The sequence below is a fragment of the Oncorhynchus tshawytscha genome, linkage group LG07 (assembly GCF_018296145.1).
Source record: "Oncorhynchus tshawytscha isolate Ot180627B linkage group LG07, Otsh_v2.0, whole genome shotgun sequence".
NCBI lineage: Eukaryota > Metazoa > Chordata > Actinopteri > Salmoniformes > Salmonidae > Oncorhynchus > Oncorhynchus tshawytscha.
In genome coordinates, this window is record NC_056435.1 from 61,723,967 (window position 1) to 61,742,935 (window position 18,969).

The 18,969-nt window shown below is 43.9% G+C and overlaps 1 protein-coding gene across 3 annotated transcripts in view; it reads right to left on the reverse strand.

Moving 5' to 3' along the window:
• Positions 1-18,969, reverse strand: part of LOC112246238 (copine-9-like) — a 145,467-nt gene that overhangs the window by 18,028 nt on the left and 108,470 nt on the right. For all 3 annotated transcript variants that reach the window (XM_042324781.1, XM_042324782.1, XM_042324783.1), the window contains 5 exons: positions 11,108-11,161; positions 10,711-10,772; positions 10,159-10,205; positions 9,221-9,402; positions 5,107-5,234 (listed from right to left, as the gene is read on the reverse strand). In XM_042324781.1, coding sequence (XP_042180715.1) covers positions 5,107-5,234; positions 9,221-9,402; positions 10,159-10,205; positions 10,711-10,772; positions 11,108-11,161 — 473 coding nt within the window. The remainder of the gene's footprint in view (positions 1-5,106; positions 5,235-9,220; positions 9,403-10,158; positions 10,206-10,710; positions 10,773-11,107; positions 11,162-18,969) is intronic.

The window sequence follows — 18,969 nt, forward strand, 5'->3', positions numbered from 1 at the left end:
GGTATATTTCATGAAATACATTAAAAAAAAGATTGCCTCATAAAATATTTGATTAAGTTTGGGAAAGAGTGTAGTCTTACCTCCTAGCTGGGAGACTACCAATAACGCAAGATTGTCTATTATTCATATTTGAGGCTGTACTCATTTCTATGGAAAGTATGCCGGGACACAATATAACACCTCTGTGGACCGCGTTAGAATAAGGTAAGGAGATGGATAACATTAAAACACATTCAGACAAAAGGATATCTACTATTCCTTTCTAGTTCTACAACAACGAAACAATATAATGAATTATATTTCAATGAACTAAACGGCCCTCTCTAGTACTACAGTGTCCTATACATTCAGACAACATTTAGCAACACGACTCCTGACAAGCTATAATGGTCCCAAGGCCCAATCCTATCCCAGCTCATTAAGAATGCATGAGCACACCGAGAGAAGGAGAGAGCAGTTAAGCTAGGCTGTCAGTCAGAGAGGCGAGAGGCGAGAGAGAGAGAGAGACAGAGAGAGAGACAGAGAGAGAGACAGAGAGAGAGACAGAGAGATACAGAGACAGAGAGCGCTCAGGGGAGAACTTGTCAAATTAACTCTTGGGGCCTAGGGCAACGTAAGGGTGGAGAATTGCAGGGGAGAGGAGTGTGTGTGTGGTTTTGTGTGTGTGTGTTTTGTGGGGAGAGGGTGAGGGAGTTTGTGTGTTTGCATAATGTACAGTGCATTCGGGAAGTATTCAGACTCCTTCACTTTCTTCAAATTTTGTTATGTTACAGCCTTGTTCTAAAATTGATAAATGTTTTATTTTAAACCTTTCTAACAAGTCAGTTCATCAAATTTGTGCTCTGCTAAAGCTGCCCAGGTCAACTGTAAGTGCTGTTATTGTGAAGTGGACACGTCTAGGAGCAACAACACAATCTCACAGAATGGCACCACCGAGTGCTGAAGCACGTAATGCGTAAATGTAATCTGTTCTCGAATTCCAAACTGCCTCTGGAAGCAATGTCAGCACAAGAACTGTTCGTCTGGAGCTTCATGGAATGGGTTTCCATGGCCGAGCAGCTGCACACGAGCCTACAATCACTTTGAGCAGTGCCAAGTGTTGGCTGGGATGGTGTAAAGCTCGCCGACATTGGACTCTGGAAACTTGTTTTCTTGAGGGATGAATCACGCTTCACGAATCTGGGTTTTGCAGAATGCATAGTGCCAACTGTTAAGTTTGGTGGAGGAGGATTAATGGTCTGTGGCTGTTTTTCATGTTTCGGACCAGGCCCCTTAGTTCTTAACGCTACAGAATACAATGATATTCTAGATGGTTCTGTGCTTCTAATTTTGTGGCAACAGTTAAGGGAAGGCCCTTTCCTGTTTCAGCATGACACCCGTGCACAAAGCAAAGTCCATAGAGAAATGGTTTGTAGATATCGGTGTGGAAGAATTTGACTGCCCTGCACAGAGCCCTGACCTCAACCCCATCTAACACCTTTGGGATGAATTGGAACGCTGACTGCAAGCCAGGCCTAATCGCCCACGTCAGTGCCCAACCTCACGAAGGCTCTTGTGGCTGAATAGAAACAAGTACCCACAGAAATGTTATTTTTTACATTTTTTATTTCACCTTTATTTAACCAGGTAGGCCAGTTGAGAACAAGTTCTCATTTACAACTGCGACCTGGTCAAGATAAAGCAAAGCAATGCGACAAAAACAACACAGAGTTACAGTCAATAACACAATAGAAAAATCTGTATACAGTGTGTGCAAATGGAATAAGGAGGTAATGCAATAAATAGGCCAATAGTGGCGAGGTAATTACAATTCAGCAATTTACACTGTGCTATGTGCTGATGAGGATGTGCAAGTAGAAATACTCGTGTCATGACTCGTGTCATGACTCGTGTCAATACTCGTGTCATGACGTTGGCCTGGGGGTAGGTTTATGACAGTCAAATACCTCTCCCCCCTTTTTCCCTCTCTCTACCCTACTGATGTTATATTTGAAAACCCCTTGGTTAACATAGAGATTCTGGGAACATCAGAAGGTGAGGGGAAATTAACTATATTCTGGTAATCCGACCAATTGAACATATGCAGTGGTACTTAATGAATATGAAGTCATTTCGGTTGTCATCTGAGACATTCTCATCAATGATAAGATGACATAAACTCTACAGTGTGAAGTCTACACATCGGAGTTATGAGATTCACATGGAATTGTTTTTCAATTTAAATGTTTGAATATGAAATTATTCATGATTGGATGAAATGTGATTTTAGCTTCTACAATGTGAGAATTGGGTTTTCATGAGTGAATTAGGCCCGACTCAGTGGCCTGCCCACGTGAAGAGACATAGCTTGTAAACTATGAAACACACCCCTTTTCTCCCTCCACTATATGAGCCCTTGACGAAAATGTAACCTCCTGTTCCGAGGATGTGAGGACGACGGTCCGATGTCAGAATGGTTCAGATAATAACTACAGAACGAAGCCAATATCAGTGTGAGCTTTGGTTGCGAATGGTATGAACTTTGAACTTTTATTCACTACAGAAGTGATACCTCCTAGCCGTTGAGTTAGCAACAGCAGCTGCAAACGAGGGTTAGGAAGGAACAGACTGAGTATCCCGTCTATCACACAACGATGTTACTACAACGTATCCAATTGACAAACAGAGACATTCTTCAAAGGACAAAGGACTCGGTTTGGCAACATGGCCTTCCATCTACCACTAACCTACCGAAGCTCAGAGTAAATTTTTATTGCATTTTCCTTTTCCAAATGGGCGGTAATTTAGAATGTATAAGATACTGTATTTACGATAGCACAGCTTCTTCCTTTGTCCCTCAGTCCTCCCGCTCTTTCACTCAAACCCAGCCCTTTTCTTTTGTGTAACCAGCCGTCATATCTGTTCCGCCCGCTAGGGACGTTTTCCTTTATGACGTAATTTGTAATCAAGGTATAATTCATTCTTTGTAGATGTAATTCTGTGTGATTAGTTAGGTATTTAGTAAATAAATAATTAAACCCAATTTTGTATTGCTGATTCAACTTGTTGGCCAGGGTTCGTGAAGATAACCAAGAATGTACAACTTTCAGATGAGACTGAATTAAGGTGACGATTAATATTGACTGCTATTGATGTAAAATATTAATAGGTCTTTAAGAGTTTATTCGGAAAATAACAGCCCTATAAATATTATTTTGTGGTGCCCGACTCTCTAGTTAATTACATTTACATGATTAGCTCAATCAGGTAATATTAATTACATAGAAATTATTTTACAGAATAGCATGTCATATCACTTAACTCGGAATAGGCAAAGACACGACACTGGTGTGCAAAAGAGCAGAAAAACAAAAACAAATATGGGGATGAGGTAGGTAGTTGGTTGGATGGGCTATTTACACATGGGTTGTGTACAGCTGCAGCGATCTGTAAGCTGCTCTGGCAGTTGACGCTTAAAGTTAGTGAGGGAGATATAAGTCTCCAACTTCAGTGATTTTTGCAATTCGTTCCAGTCATTGGCAGCAGAGAACTGGAACGAAAGGCGGCCAAAGCAGGTGTTGGCTTTGGGGATGACCAGTGAAATATACCTGCTGGAGCGCGTGCTATGGGTGGGTGCTGCTATGGTGACCAGTGACCAATGGTGACCAGTGAGATAAGGCGGAGCTTTACATAGCAAAGATTTATAGATCACCTGGAGCCAGTGGGTCTGGCGACGAATATGTAGCGAGGGCCAGCCGACGAGAGCATACAGGTCGAAGTGGTGGGTAGTATATGGGGCTTTGGTGAGAAAACGGATGGCACTGTGATAGACTGCATCCAATTTGCTGAGTAGAGTGTTGAAGAATATTTTGTAAATGACATCGCCGAAGTCAAAGATCGGTAGGATAGTCTGTTTTACGAGGGTATGTTAGGCAGCATGAGTGAATAAGGCTTTGTTGCGAAATAGGAAGCTGATTCTATATTTAACTTTGGATTGGAGATGCTTAATGTGAGTCTGGAAGGAGAGTTTACAGTTTAGCCAGACACCTAGGTATTTATAGTTGTCCACATATTCTAAGTCAGAACCATCCAGAATAGTGATGCTAGTTGGGCGGTTGGGTGCGGGCAGCGATCGGTTGAAGAGCATGCATTTAGTTTTACTAGCATTTAAGAGCAGTTGGAGGCCTGAAGGAGTTGGCCTGAAGTGTTGAAGCTCAGTTGGAGGTTTGTTAACACAGTGTCCAAAGAAGGGCCAGATGTATACAGAATGGTGTCATCTGCGTAGAGGTGGATCACAGAATGCAAGAGGGACATCATTGATATATACAGAGAAAAGAGTCGACCCGAGAATTGAACCCTGTGGCACCCCCATAGAGACTGCCAGAGGTCCGGACAACAGGGCCTCCGATTTGACACACTGAATTCTGTCTGAGAAGTAGTTAGTGAACCAGGCGAGGCAGTCATTAGAGAAACCAAGGCTGTTTAGTCTGCCGATAAGAACATGGTGATTGACAGAGTCGAAAGCTCCAACGTTCCAACATCTAGTGGAAAGCCTTCCCAGAAGAGTGAAGGTTGTTAGAGCAGCAAAGGGTGGACCAGCTCCATATTAATGCCACTGATTTTGGAATTAGATTTTTGATGAGCAGGTGTCCACATACTTGTGGTCATGTACTGTATCTGTGTGTATGTGACTCTTGTATTGTGTCAAGCAAGTCAAAGCATGTATATACAGGTAACCACCCTAATAAGGAAACACTTTAGTAAATGAAGGATACAAAGTATATCGAAAGAGTGTGGTTCCTGAGTTAATTAAGAAATGAAGATTCCATCATGCTTAGGGCCATGTTTAAAAATGCCCAGTTGCCCATTATTTTGGCTACCATGGCAATATGAAGAGATCTCAGTGACTTCGAAAGAGGGGTCTCAAAGGAGCATAGGGGGTTTAAAGTGTGTGTGTGTGTGTGTCTCTGTACTCTTTCTGTATGTGTTTGTGTGTGTGTGTGTGTGTACGTGTATATGTGTGTGTGTTTGCGTGCATGTATATATGTGTACATGCATGTATGTGTCTTGGGTGTGTGAGTTTGTGTGTGTTCGTGTGTGTGTGTTCATTTCCTGTCATTCTCTCACCGTGCCACCTGGTTGATGACAGGAGCGAAGTTGGTGGGTCCATAGAGCTGAACGGTGCGGAGACTCTGGAAGTACGCCTCCAACACTCCCTCGATCCCCACACAGTTAGGGTTCTCACTGTTGGAGTTCTGTAGGAACCATGGACATTATTTAAGCTAGCCCCTCTACACCAGTTGTTTGAACATGAAATCCCTTTTTTCCCTTTTTTCGAAACCATGAACAATAAAAATATTGATGAAGGCTATACATTGAAACATTTGATGAGGGCTATACATTGAAACATTTGATGAGGGCTATACATTGAAACATTTGATGAGGGCTATACATTGAAACATTTGATGAAGGCTATACATTGCGACATTTGATGAGGGCTATACATTGAAACATTTGATGAGGGCTATACATTGAAACATTTGATGAAGGCTATACATTGCGACATTTTATGAGGGCTATACATTGAAACATTTGATGAGGGCTATACATTGAAACATTTGATGAAGGCTATACATTGCGACATTTGATGAGGGCTATACATTGCGACATTTGATGAGGGCTATACATTGCAACATTTGATGAGGGCTATACATTGAAACATTTGATGAGGGCTATACATTGAAACATTTGACGAGGGCTATACATTGAAACATTTGATGAGGGCTATACATTGAAACATTTGAGACTTCTGATAATAATAAAGAAGTCTTTATGAAGTCAACGTCCATTGTGACGATGTATGCTTCTGATGATGCACGTTCATTCCATAATGATGTTATGTATGAAATATATGAGTGTCTGTGTTGTTTTGCCTCATGTCAGGACTGATCGGTAATGGGAGAACTCATGTCAGTAGGCATAACACAGGGCTGATCGGTAATGGGAGAACTCATGTCAGTAGGCATAACACAGGGCTGATCGGTAATGGGAGAACTCATGTCAGTAGGCATAACACAGGGCTGATCGGTAATGGGAGAACTCATGTCAGTAGGCATAACACAGGGCTGATCGGTAATGGGAGAACTCATGTCAGTAGGCATAACACAGGGCTGATCGGTAATGGGAGAACTCATGTCAGAAGGCATAACACAGGGCTGATCGGTAATGGGAGAACTCATGTCAGTAAGAATTTAAGTTGGCTGAATATTTTCTTTAGACAATTTTAAAAAGACAAATGACTTGTATCACACATCTGCATCAACCATTACTGCAGCAACCATTGCTTGTACAGGCTTGATAACATTGTCATAACACTTCATTACCCTCTAAACCAGACATACCGCAACATACACAAGTGCTGAACTAAACGTTATAAGCCTGTCATCAAGATCAAAGGGCAAAGTACTTTGAAAACATTGCTACCTATCGAGGGCAATTTAAAAGGACAAGAAAAATAAGTTATTTATTGTCCATTTTCCTTACAGTCCACTGTATTATTTTGCTTCAACCTTTGTATAATTTCCTTCACGTCAAGGAGATTTCTTTAAGGTGAACTCCTCCAGCTTTGGGAAGAAAATAAAAATAGCTGAAAATAAGGCTGCTTTTTTTTTTTTTTTACTCTTCTTTGTTCAACAATTCCTCTGCTTTTTCTTTTTCCTCTGTCCAGGGAGATAATAGACGTCTAGAATCTGAGGAGAAGTCGTTTTTTTGTGCTTAGTGTTTACTCTTTGTTGTTCTTTCTTCATCGTTTCAGGATGCTAAGCTAAGCGCTACGTCCTCCAAAGTCTATTCCAGTCTCCGCGTCTGTCTGGTCCCTCGTTTTGGTTCGCACTTTTCTGCTACAAACAGATGGATTTTTTTTCTTCTTTCCGAGCCACTTTCTGACTCACAATGTTTTCTTCCTCTACCCTTGTTCAAACACTTCACAGATCTACTTGAGGCCGACGCTGGCGCATGGGCTTACACAACGGTGCTGCAATTTGTATTTTGTGTTGACATATTTATAGGCTTTCGTGTTCTTCGTGACATTATTACCCATGTAAAGGTAATGTGTTCACGGTGTAATTCATGTGGGCTGTACGGATGGATAGAGTCAATGTCAGACTTCACACAAAATCCCAAGAAACTAAGGAAACTCAGTACTGAATCAAGCCTTTTGCCTTCTGACGATGTATGTTAATTATACAATGATGTTATGTAGTATAGAAGTATGATTGCCTCATGTCAGTAGGCATAACACAGGTAGGTATTTCACAGGTAACTGTATTTTCATTGCTAAGAAATGTAATAGATTTGGCTTGGAGCTTCAGTCAGCCTTGGATACAAATTGATATAGAGGATGTACAGAAAGATGGCCTTCACTACTCAAAAATAGGCTATTCAAAGTCTTGCATGTGAGCCAGACAGATGGATACATACAGAGCATTCGGAAAGAATTCAGACCTCATGACTTTTCCCACATTTTGTTACATTACAGTTTTTTTTCTTCCAATCTACACACCATTTTTGATATTTTTTATTTAACTAGGCAAGTCAGTTACGAACAAATTCTTATTTACAATGACGGCCTACCAAAAGGCAAAAGGCCTCCTGCGGGGTTAAGGGCTGGGATTAAAAATACAAATAAATGAAAGAAAAGCCTAGGATAAAACACCAGAGAGACAACACAACTACATAAAGTGAGACCTTTTTGCTGAAATATCACATTTCCATAAGTATTCAGACCTTTTCCTCAGTATTGTTAAAGCACCTCTGTTAGCGATTACAGCCTCGACTCTTCTTGGGTATGATGCTACAAGCTTGGCACACCTGTACTTGGGAAGTTTCTCCCATTCTTTTCTGCAGATCCTCTCAAGCTCTGTCAGGTTGGATGGGGAGAGTCGCTGCACAGTTATTTTCAGGTCTCTCCAGAGATGTTCGATCAGGGTTCAAGTCCGGGCTCTGGCTGGGTCACTCAAGGCCATTCAGAGACTAGTCCCGAAGCCACTCCTCCTTTGTCTTGGCTGTGTGCTTAGGGTGACTGTCCTGTTGGAAGGTGAACCTTTGCCCCCAGTCTGAGGTCTTGAGTGATCTGGAGCAGCAAGCGGGCTGTCATGTGCCTTTGACTGAGGAGTGGATTCCGTCTGGCCACTCTACCATAGAGGCCTGATTGGTGGAGGGTTGCAGAGATGGTTATCCTTCTGGAAGGTTCTCCCATCTCCACAGAGGAACTCTGGAGCTCTGTCAGAGTGACCATCAGGTTCTTGGTCACCTCTCTGACCAAGGCCCTTCTCTCTCGATTGCTCAGTTTGGCCAGGTGGCCAGCTCTAGGAAGAGTCTTGGTGGTTAAAAGCCTCTTCCATTAAAGAATTATGGAGGCCACTGTGTTCTTGGGTATCTTCAATGATGCAGACATTTTTTGGTACCCTTTCCCATAATTGTGCCTCGACACAATCCTGTCTTGGAGCTCTACGGACAATTCCGTAGAATTGGCATGGTTTTTGCTCTGACATGCACTGTCAACTGTGGGACTTTATATAAACAGGTGTGTGCCTTTCCAAATCATCTCCAATTAATTAAATTTACTACAAGTGGACTCCAATCAAGTTGTAGAAACATCTCAAGGATGATCAGTGGAAACAGGATGCACCTGAGCTCAATTTCGAGGTCTCATAGCAAAGGGTCTGAATACTTATGTAAATATGTTTTTTAATTTGAATACATTTGCAAAAATGTCTAAAAACCTGTATGGGGTATTGTGGGTAGATTGATGACAATTGTTTTTATTTAATAAATTTTATAAGATAAGGCTGTAATGTAACAAAATGAGGAAAAAGGGGAAGAGGAAGAGGGGTCTGAATAGTTTCCGAATGCACTGTATACTGTTCACTATTTTAGTTTCTGGCTCTTGTTTGATATGAACTCTTACCCGTAAATGGAAGTGTATGAATAAAGAAAGCAATGTGGAATACAACGTCACATAATAGTGAATAGTGGAAAAGCGTGAGAGCAAAAAACATATTACAGGAGGGACGTTGATGTCAAAAAATATTGATATAGTTCCAAGAACTCTTCTGTGGATCAGTAAGACTGTAGGAAGAACTACCAGCACCTCTTTGCAATAAATGAAACAGTTCCTGATCATTCCCCACTCTGGTAGAGAAGTATTACCATTCTCTCTAGCCCTCCCTCTTTCTCTCACCAGTGGGAAGACATGGGAGATCTTGCCGTCCGGTGGCAGCTTGGCTCCGAAGCCGTAGGCGGGGAACATCTTGTCACTGTCGTAGTCCTGGATGATCTCCCCCACAGCCTTCAGGGCCATGGCGTAGGCATTCATCTGGTAGGGACTCATGTAGTGCAGAGAGGTGGGCTGGGATGGGTTACCTGGAACACAGCAACAGAGCATACATTATTTATTTCAACCCATTTTCACAAATAGCAGCTGGTTAGCTAATTAGAGAAAGGTTAGCCATTTGTTGGCAAAAATATATGTCCAAGACAAGAAAGCTTTACCAGCAGCCAGCAGCCAGCAGCACTGGTACTCATGGGGTCTGTGTGTCACGCCCTGACCTTAGATATCTCTGTTTTCTATATATTTTGGTTAGGTCAGGGTGTGACTAGGGGGGGTACTCTAGGTTTATGTATGTCTAGGGTTTTTGTATGTCTAGGGGTTTTGTATGTCTATGTTTAGTTGCCTGTCAGCACTAGTTTGTATAGCTTCACGTTTCGTTTGGTTGTTTTTTGTTCATTCATTAAAAAGAGAATGTATGCATACCACGCTGTGCCTTGGTCCGATCCTTATGACGAGCGTGTCACTATGTCAGATACTCGAAAAAGTGTAATTAGCTCAATATTAGGAGTTGAGAAATAATAATTAATAGAAATAATAATTATTAGGAAGAAAATATTCTCCGCTTTTATATTGTAGATACTGTATGTAATTCAAAATTGGCTTATTCTGTTGTTCCTAGCGATATTCATGAATATACCATGCAGTATACCATGTTAAATAACCCAGCTTTAGATGACAGGTTAGCATAATATTATTTCATAAGGACTTTAGGGAAATGTTAGTCCTTCAGTAGCCTAAAAGAGATGCTAATAAACAACAAACTGTATCAGTAACTTGGCTACACTTACCATTAGACGCTGTGAAATCGATGGCCACTGTGAAGTTGAGTTGCGTCCTGGTGAGACAATGATTAATTACGATGAATAACAAACTTTACCAGGCAAAAACATAAAGTCTAGAAAGGATATTGTTTGTTTAAACAACGCAAAACAATTTCAGACATGCACGCTAGACTGAGCAAGCCATCAACATCAGCCTCTAACGTTAATGGAACATCACTAAGATTGGCCTCTAATGTTTATGCAAAGTTATTAAGAGTGGGCTCTAACATTAAAACAAAGTTATTGAGCGTGGCCTCTAACATTAATACAAAGTTATTAAGAGTGGGCTCTAACATTAATACAAAGTTATTAAGAGTGGGCTCTAACATTAATACAAAGTTATTAAGAGTGGGCTCTAACATTAATACAAAGTTATTGAGTGGGCTCTAACATTAATACAAAGTTATTGAGAGTGGGCTCTAACATTAATACAAAGTTATTGAGTGGGCTCTAACATTAATACAAAGTTATTGAGAGTGGCCTCTAACATTAATGCAAATTTATTAAGAGTGGGCTCACCCTCCCCGGATGAAGTCCACAAACGTGTATTCTGACTCCACTTTGAAGGACAGCAGTGTCACCTTCAGAGGATAGAGAGATGGAGAGATGGGGGGAGAGAGAGAGAGAGAGAGAGGAGGGAGGGAGAGAGAGAGAGAGAGAGAAAGAGAGGGAGGGAGGGCGGGCAGAGAGAAACAGGGTGATAGAGAGGGAGAGAAAGGGGGGGATAGATGGAAAAGCAAAACCTTTACTGTATATGACATATCACATTGGCAATGAATCCTATCTATAAAACAATGAATCCTATCTATAAAACAATGAATCCTATCTATAAAACAATGAATCCTATCTATAAAACAATGAATCCTATCTATAAAACACCGACAGGTGGAGATGGGGAATCTTAAATGATACTCACTGTCCCTGAACTGACGTATTTCTTCTTCTTGCCTTTCTTTTTATGGTTTAGAACCTGAACAAAAACGTGTAGGAAGGAAGATTATATACTGGGGCGGCAGGGTAGTCTAGTGGTTAGAGTGTTGGACTAGTAACAGGAAGGGAAGATTATATACTGGGGCGGCAGGGTAGTCTAGTGGTTAGAGTGTTGGACTAGTAACAGGAAGGAAGATTATATACTGGGGCGGCAGGGTAGTCTAGTGGTTAGAGTGTTGGACTAGTAACAGGAAGGAAGATTATATACTGGGGCGGCAGGGTAGTCTAGTGGTTAGAGTGTTGGACTAGTAACAGGAAGGAAGATTATATACTGGGGCGGCAGGGTAGTCTAGTGGTTAGAGTGTTGGACTAGTAACAGGAAGGAAGATTATATACTGGGGCGGCAGGGTAGTCTAGTGGTTAGAGTGTTGGACTAGTAACAGGAAGGAAGATTATATACTGGGGCGGCAGGGTAGTCTAGTGGTTAGAGTGTTGGACTAGTAACAGGAAGGAAGATTATATACTGGGGCGGCAGGGTAGTCTAGTGGTTAGAGTGTTGGACTAGTAACAGGAAGGAAGATTATATACTGGGGCGGCAGGGTAGTCTAGTGGTTAGAGTGTTGGACTAGTAACAGGAAGGGAAGATTATATACTGGGGCGGCAGGGTAGTCTAGTGGTTAGAGTGTTGGACTAGTAACAGGAAGGGAAGATTATATACTGGGGCGGCAGGGTAGTCTAGTGGTTAGAGTGTTGGACTAGTAACAGGAAGGAAGATTATATACTGGGGCGGCAGGGTAGTCTAGTGGTTAGAGTGTTGGACTAGTAACAGGAAGGAAGATTATATACTGGGGCGGCAGGGTAGTCTAGTGGTTAGAGTGTTGGACTAGTAACAGGAAGGAAGATTATATACTGGGGCGGCAGGGTAGTCTAGTGGTTAGAGTGTTGGACTAGTAACAGGAAGGAAGATTATATACTGGGGCGGCAGGGTAGCCTAGTGGTTAGAGTGTTGGACTAGTAACAGGAAGGAAGATTATATACTGGGGCGGCAGGGTAGTCTAGTGGTTAGAGTGTTGGACTAGTAACAGGAAGGAAGATTATATACTGGGGCGGCAGGGTAGTCTAGTGGTTAGAGTGTTGGACTAGTAACAGGAAGGAAGATTATATACTGGGGCGGCAGGGTAGTCTAGTGGTTAGAGTGTTGGACTAGTAACAGGAAGGGAAGATTATATACTGGGGCGGCAGGGTAGTCTAGTGGTTAGAGTGTTGGACTAGTAACAGGAAGGGAAGATTATATACTGGGGCGGCAGGGTAGTCTAGTGGTTAGAGTGTTGGACTAGTAACAGGAAGGAAGATTATATACTGGGGCGGCAGGGTAGTCTAGTGGTTAGAGTGTTGGACTAGTAACAGGAAGGGAAGATTATATACTGGGGCGGCAGGGTAGTCTAGTGGTTAGAGTGTTGGACTAGTAACAGGAAGGGAAGATTATATACTGGGGCGGCAGGGTAGTCTAGTGGTTAGAGTGTTGGACTAGTAACAGGAAGGGAAGATTATATACTGGGGCGGCAGGGTAGTCTAGTGGTTAGAGTGTTGGACTAGTAACAGGAAGGGAAGATTATATACTGGGGCGGCAGGGTAGTCTAGTGGTTAGAGTGTTGGACTAGTAACAGGAAGGGAAGATTATATACTGGGGCGGCAGGGTAGTCTAGTGGTTAGAGTGTTGGACTAGTAACAGGAAGGGAAGATTATATACTGGGGCGGCAGGGTAGTCTAGTGGTTAGAGTGTTGGACTAGTAACAGGAAGGGAAGATTATATACTGGGGCGGCAGGGTAGTCTAGTGGTTAGAGTGTTGGACTAGTAACAGGAAGGGAAGATTATATACTGGGGCGGCAGGGTAGTCTAGTGGTTAGTGTTGGACTAGTAACAGGAAGGGAAGATTATATACTGGGGCGGCAGGGTAGCCTAGTGGTTAGAGTGTTGGACTAGTAACAGGAAGGGAAGATTATATATTAGGGCGGCAGGGTAGTCTAGTGGTTAGAGTGTTGGACTAGTAACAGGAAGGGAAGATTATATACTGGGGCGGCAGGGTAGTCTAGTGGTTAGAGTGTTGGACTAGTAACAGGAAGGAAGATTATATACTGGGGCGGCAGGGTAGTCTAGTGGTTAGAGTGTTGGACTAGTAACAGGAAGGAAGATTATATACTGGGGCGGCAGGGTAGCCTAGTGGTTAGAGTGTTGGACTAGTAACAGGAAGGGAAGATTATATACTGGGGCGGCAGGGTAGTCTAGTGGTTAGAGTGTTGGACTAGTAACAGGAAGGGAAGATTATATACTGGGGCGGCAGGGTAGTCTAGTGGTTAGAGTGTTGGACTAGTAACAGGAAGGGAAGATTATATACTGGGGCGGCAGGGTAGTCTAGTGGTTAGAGTGTTGGACTAGTAACAGGAAGGGAAGATTATATACTGGGGCGGCAGGGTAGTCTAGTGGTTAGAGTGTTGGACTAGTAACAGGAAGGAAGATTATATACTGGGGCGGCAGGGTAGTCTAGTGGTTAGAGTGTTGGACTAGTAACAGGAAGGAAGATTATATACTGGGGCGGCAGGGTAGTCTAGTGGTTAGAGTGTTGGACTAGTAACAGGAAGGGAAGATTATATACTGGGGCGGCAGGGTAGTCTAGTGGTTAGAGTGTTGGACTAGTAACAGGAAGGGAAGATTATATACTGGGGCGGCAGGGTAGTCTAGTGGTTAGAGTGTTGGACTAGTAACAGGAAGGGAAGATTATATACTGGGGCGGCAGGGTAGTCTAGTGGTTAGAGTGTTGGACTAGTAACAGGAAGGGAAGATTATATACTGGGGCGGCAGGGTAGTCTAGTGGTTAGAGTGTTGGACTAGTAACAGGAAGGAAGATTATATACTGGGGCGGCAGGGTAGTCTAGTGGTTAGAGTGTTGGACTAGTAACAGGAAGGGAAGATTATATACTGGGGCGGCAGGGTAGTCTAGTGGTTAGAGTGTTGGACTAGTAACAGGAAGGGAAGATTATATACTGGGGCGGCAGGGTAGTCTAGTGGTTAGAGTGTTGGACTAGTAACAGGAAGGAAGATTATATACTGGGGCGGCAGGGTAGCCTAGTGGTTAGAGTGTTGGACTAGTAACAGGAAGGAAGATTATATACTGGGGCGGCAGGGTAGTCTAGTGGTTAGAGTGTTGGACTAGTAACAGGAAGGAAGATTATATACTGGGGCGGCAGGGTAGTCTAGTGGTTAGAGTGTTGGACTAGTAACAGGAAGGAAGATTATATACTGGGGCGGCAGGGTAGTCTAGTGGTTAGAGTGTTGGACTAGTAACAGGAAGGGAAGATTATATACTGGGGCGGCAGGGTAGTCTAGTGGTTAGAGTGTTGGACTAGTAACAGGAAGGAAGATTATATACTGGGGCGGCAGGGTAGTCTAGTGGTTAGAGTGTTGGACTAGTAACAGGAAGGGAAGATTATATACTGGGGCGGCAGGGTAGTCTAGTGGTTAGAGTGTTGGACTAGTAACAGGAAGGGAAGATTATATACTGGGGCGGCAGGGTAGCCTAGTGGTTAGAGTGTTGGACTAGTAACAGGAAAGGAAGATTATATACTGGGGCGGCAGGGTAGCCTAGTGGTTAGAGTGTTGGACTAGTAACAGGAAGGAAGATTATATACTGGGGCGGCAGGGTAGTCTAGTGGTTAGAGTGTTGGACTAGTAACAGGAAGGAAGATTATATACTGGGGCGGCAGGGTAGTCTAGTGGTTAGAGTGTTGGACTAGTAACAGGAAGGAAGATTATATACTGGGGCGGCAGGGTAGTCTAGTGGTTAGAGTGTTGGACTAGTAACAGGAAGGGAAGATTATATACTGGGGCGGCAGGGTAGCCTAGTGGTTAGAGTGTTGGACTAGTAACAGGAAGGAAGATTATATACTGGGGCGGCAGGGTAGTCTAGTGGTTAGAGTGTTGGACTAGTAACAGGAAGGGAAGATTATATACTGGGGCGGCAGGGTAGTCTAGTGGTTAGAGTGTTGGACTAGTAACAGGAAGGAAGATTATATACTGGGGCGGCAGGGTAGTCTAGTGGTTAGAGTGTTGGACTAGTAACAGGAAGGGAAGATTATATACTGGGGCGGCAGGGTAGCCTAGTGGTTAGAGTGTTGGACTAGTAACAGGAAGGGAAGATTATATACTGGGGCGGCAGGGTAGCCTAGTGGTTAGAGTGTTGGACTAGTAACAGGAAGGGAAGATTATATACTGGGGCGGCAGGGTAGTCTAGTGGTTAGAGTGTTGGACTAGTAACAGGAAGGAAGATTATATACTGGGGCGGCAGGGTAGTCTAGTGGTTAGAGTGTTGGACTAGTAACAGGAAGGGAAGATTATATACTGGGGCGGCAGGGTAGCCTAGTGGTTAGAGTGTTGGACTAGTAACAGGAAGGGAAGATTATATACTGGGGCGGCAGGGTAGTCTAGTGGTTAGAGTGTTGGACTAGTAACAGGAAGGGAAGATTATATACTGGGGCGGCAGGGTAGTCTAGTGGTTAGAGTGTTGGACTAGTAACAGGAAGGAAGATTATATACTGGGGCGGCAGGGTAGTCTAGTGGTTAGAGTGTTGGACTAGTAACAGGAAGGAAGATTATATACTGGGGCGGCAGGGTAGTCTAGTGGTTAGAGTGTTGGACTAGTAACAGGAAGGGAAGATTATATACTGGGGCGGCAGGGTAGCCTAGTGGTTAGAGTGTTGGACTAGTAACAGGAAGGAAGATTATATACTGGGGCGGCAGGGTAGTCTAGTGGTTAGAGTGTTGGACTAGTAACAGGAAGGGAAGATTATATACTGGGGCGGCAGGGTAGCCTAGTGGTTAGAGTGTTGGACTAGTAACAGGAAGGGAAGATTATATACTGGGGCGGCAGGGTAGCCTAGTGGTTAGAGTGTTGGACTAGTAACAGGAAGGAAGATTATATACTGGGGGCGGCAGGGTAGTCTAGTGGTTAGAGTGTTGGACTAGTAACAGGAAGGGAAGATTATATACTGGGGCGGCAGGGTAGTCTAGTGGTTAGAGTGTTGGACTAGTAACAGGAAGGGAAGATTATATACTGGGGCGGCAGGGTAGCCTAGTGGTTAGAGTGTTGGACTAGTAACAGGAAGGAAGATTATATACTGGGGCGGCAGGGTAGCCTAGTGGTTAGAGTGTTGGACTAGTAACAGGAAGGGAAGATTATATACTGGGGCGGCAGGGTAGCCTAGTGGTTAGAGTGTTGGACTAGTAACAGGAAGGGAAGATTATATACTGGGGCGGCAGGGTAGCCTAGTGGTTAGAGTGTTGGACTAGTAACAGGAAGGAAGATTATATACTGGGGCGGCAGGGTAGCCTAGTGGTTAGAGTGTTGGACTAGTAACAGGAAGGAAGATTATATACTGGGGCGGCAGGGTAGCCTAGTGGTTAGAGTGTTGGACTAGTAACAGGAAGGAAGATTATATACTGGGGCGGCAGGGTAGTCTAGTGGTTAGAGTGTTGGACTAGTAACAGGAAGGAAGATTATATACTGGGGCGGCAGGGTAGTCTAGTGGTTAGAGTGTTGGACTAGTAACAGGAAGGAAGATTATATACTGGGGCGGCAGGGTAGTCTAGTGGTTAGAGTGTTGGACTAGTAACAGGAAGGAAGATTATATACTGGGGCGGCAGGGTAGCCTAGTGGTTAGAGTGTTGGACTAGTAACAGGAAGGGAAGATTATATACTGGGGCGGCAGGGTAGTCTAGTGGTTAGAGTGTTGGACTAGTAACAGGAAGGGAAGATTATATACTGGGGCGGCAGGGTAGCCTAGTGGTTAGAGTGTTGGACTAGTAACAGGAAGGAAGATTATATACTGGGGCGGCAGGGTAGCCTAGTGGTTAGAGTGTTGGACTAGTAACAGGAAGGGAAGATTATATACTGGGGCGGCAGGGTAGTCTAGTGGTTAGAGTGTTGGACTAGTAACAGGAAGGGAAGATTATATACTGGGGCGGCAGGGTAGTCTAGTGGTTAGAGTGTTGGACTAGTAACAGGAAGGAAGATTATATACTGGGGCGGCAGGGTAGTCTAGTGGTTAGAGTGTTGGACTAGTAACAGGAAGGAAGATTATATACTGGGGCGGCAGGGTAGTCTAGTGGTTAGAGTGTTGGACTAGTAACAGGAAGGAAGATTATATACTGGGGCGGCAGGGTAGCCTAGTGGTTAGAGTGTTGGACTAGTAACAGGAAGGAAGATTATATACTGGGGCGGCAGGGTAGTCTAGTGGTTAGAGTGTTGGACTAGTAACAGGAAGGAAGATTATATACTGGGGCGGCAGGGTAGTCTAGTGGTTAGAGTGTTGGACTAGTAACAGGAAGGAAGATTATATACTGGGGCGGCAGGGTAGCCTAGTGGTTAGAGTGTTGGACTAGTAACAGGAAGGGAAGATTATATACTGGGGCGGCAGGGTAGTCTAGTGGTTAGAGTGTTGGACTAGTAACAGGAAGGAAGATTATATACTGGGGCGGCAGGGTAGCCTAGTGGTTAGAGTGTTGGACTAGTAACAGGAAGGGAAGATTATATACTGGGGCGGCAGGGTAGCCTAGTGGTTAGAGTGTTGGACTAGTAACAGGAAGGAAGATTATATACTGGGGCGGCAGGGTAGTCTAGTGGTTAGAGTGTTGGACTAGTAACAGGAAGGGAAGATTATATACTGGGGCGGCAGGGTAGTCTAGTGGTTAGAGTGTTGGACTAGTAACAGGAAGGGAAGATTATATACTGGGGCGGCAGGGTAGTCTAGTGGTTAGAGTGTTGGACTAGTAACAGGAAGGAAGATTATATACTGGGGCGGCAGGGTAGTCTAGTGGTTAGAGTGTTGGACTAGTAACAGGAAGGAAGATTATATACTGGGGCGGCAGGGTAGTCTAGTGGTTAGAGTGTTGGACTAGTAACAGGAAGGAAGATTATATACTGGGGCGGCAGGGTAGCCTAGTGGTTAGAGTGTTGGACTAGTAACAGGAAGGGAAGATTATATACTGGGGCGGCAGGGTAGCCTAGTGGTTAGAGTGTTGGACTAGTAACAGGAAGGAAGATTATATACTGGGGCGGCAGGGTAGCCTAGTGGTTAGAGTGTTGGACTAGTAACAGGAAGGGAAGATTATATACTGGGGCGGCAGGGTAGTCTAGTGGTTAGAGTGTTGGACTAGTAACAGGAAGGAAGATTATATACTGGGGCGGCAGGGTAGTCTAGTGGTTAGAGTGTTGGACTAGTAACAGGAAGGAAGATTATATACTGGGGCGGCAGGGTAGTCTAGTGGTTAGAGTGTTGGACTAGTAACAGGAAGGGAAGATTATATACTGGGGCGGCAGGGTAGTCTAGTGGTTAGAGTGTTGGACTAGTAACAGGAAGGAAGATTATATACTGGGGCGGCAGGGTAGTCTAGTGGTTAGAGTGTTGGACTAGTAACAGGAAGGGAAGATTATATACTGGGGCGGCAGGGTAGTCTAGTGGTTAGAGTGTTGGACTAGTAACAGGAAGGGAAGATTATATACTGGGGCGGCAGGGTAGTCTAGTGGTTAGAGTGTTGGACTAGTAACAGGAAGGAAGATTATATACTGGGGCGGCAGGGTAGCCTAGTGGTTAGAGTGTTGGACTAGTAACAGGAAGGAAGATTATATACTGGGGCGGCAGGGTAGCCTAGTGGTTAGAGTGTTGGACTAGTAACAGGAAGGGAAGATTATATACTGGGGCGGCAGGGTAGTCTAGTGGTTAGAGTGTTGGACTAGTAACAGGAAGGGAAGATTATATACTGGGGCGGCAGGGTAGCCTAGTGGTTAGAGTGTT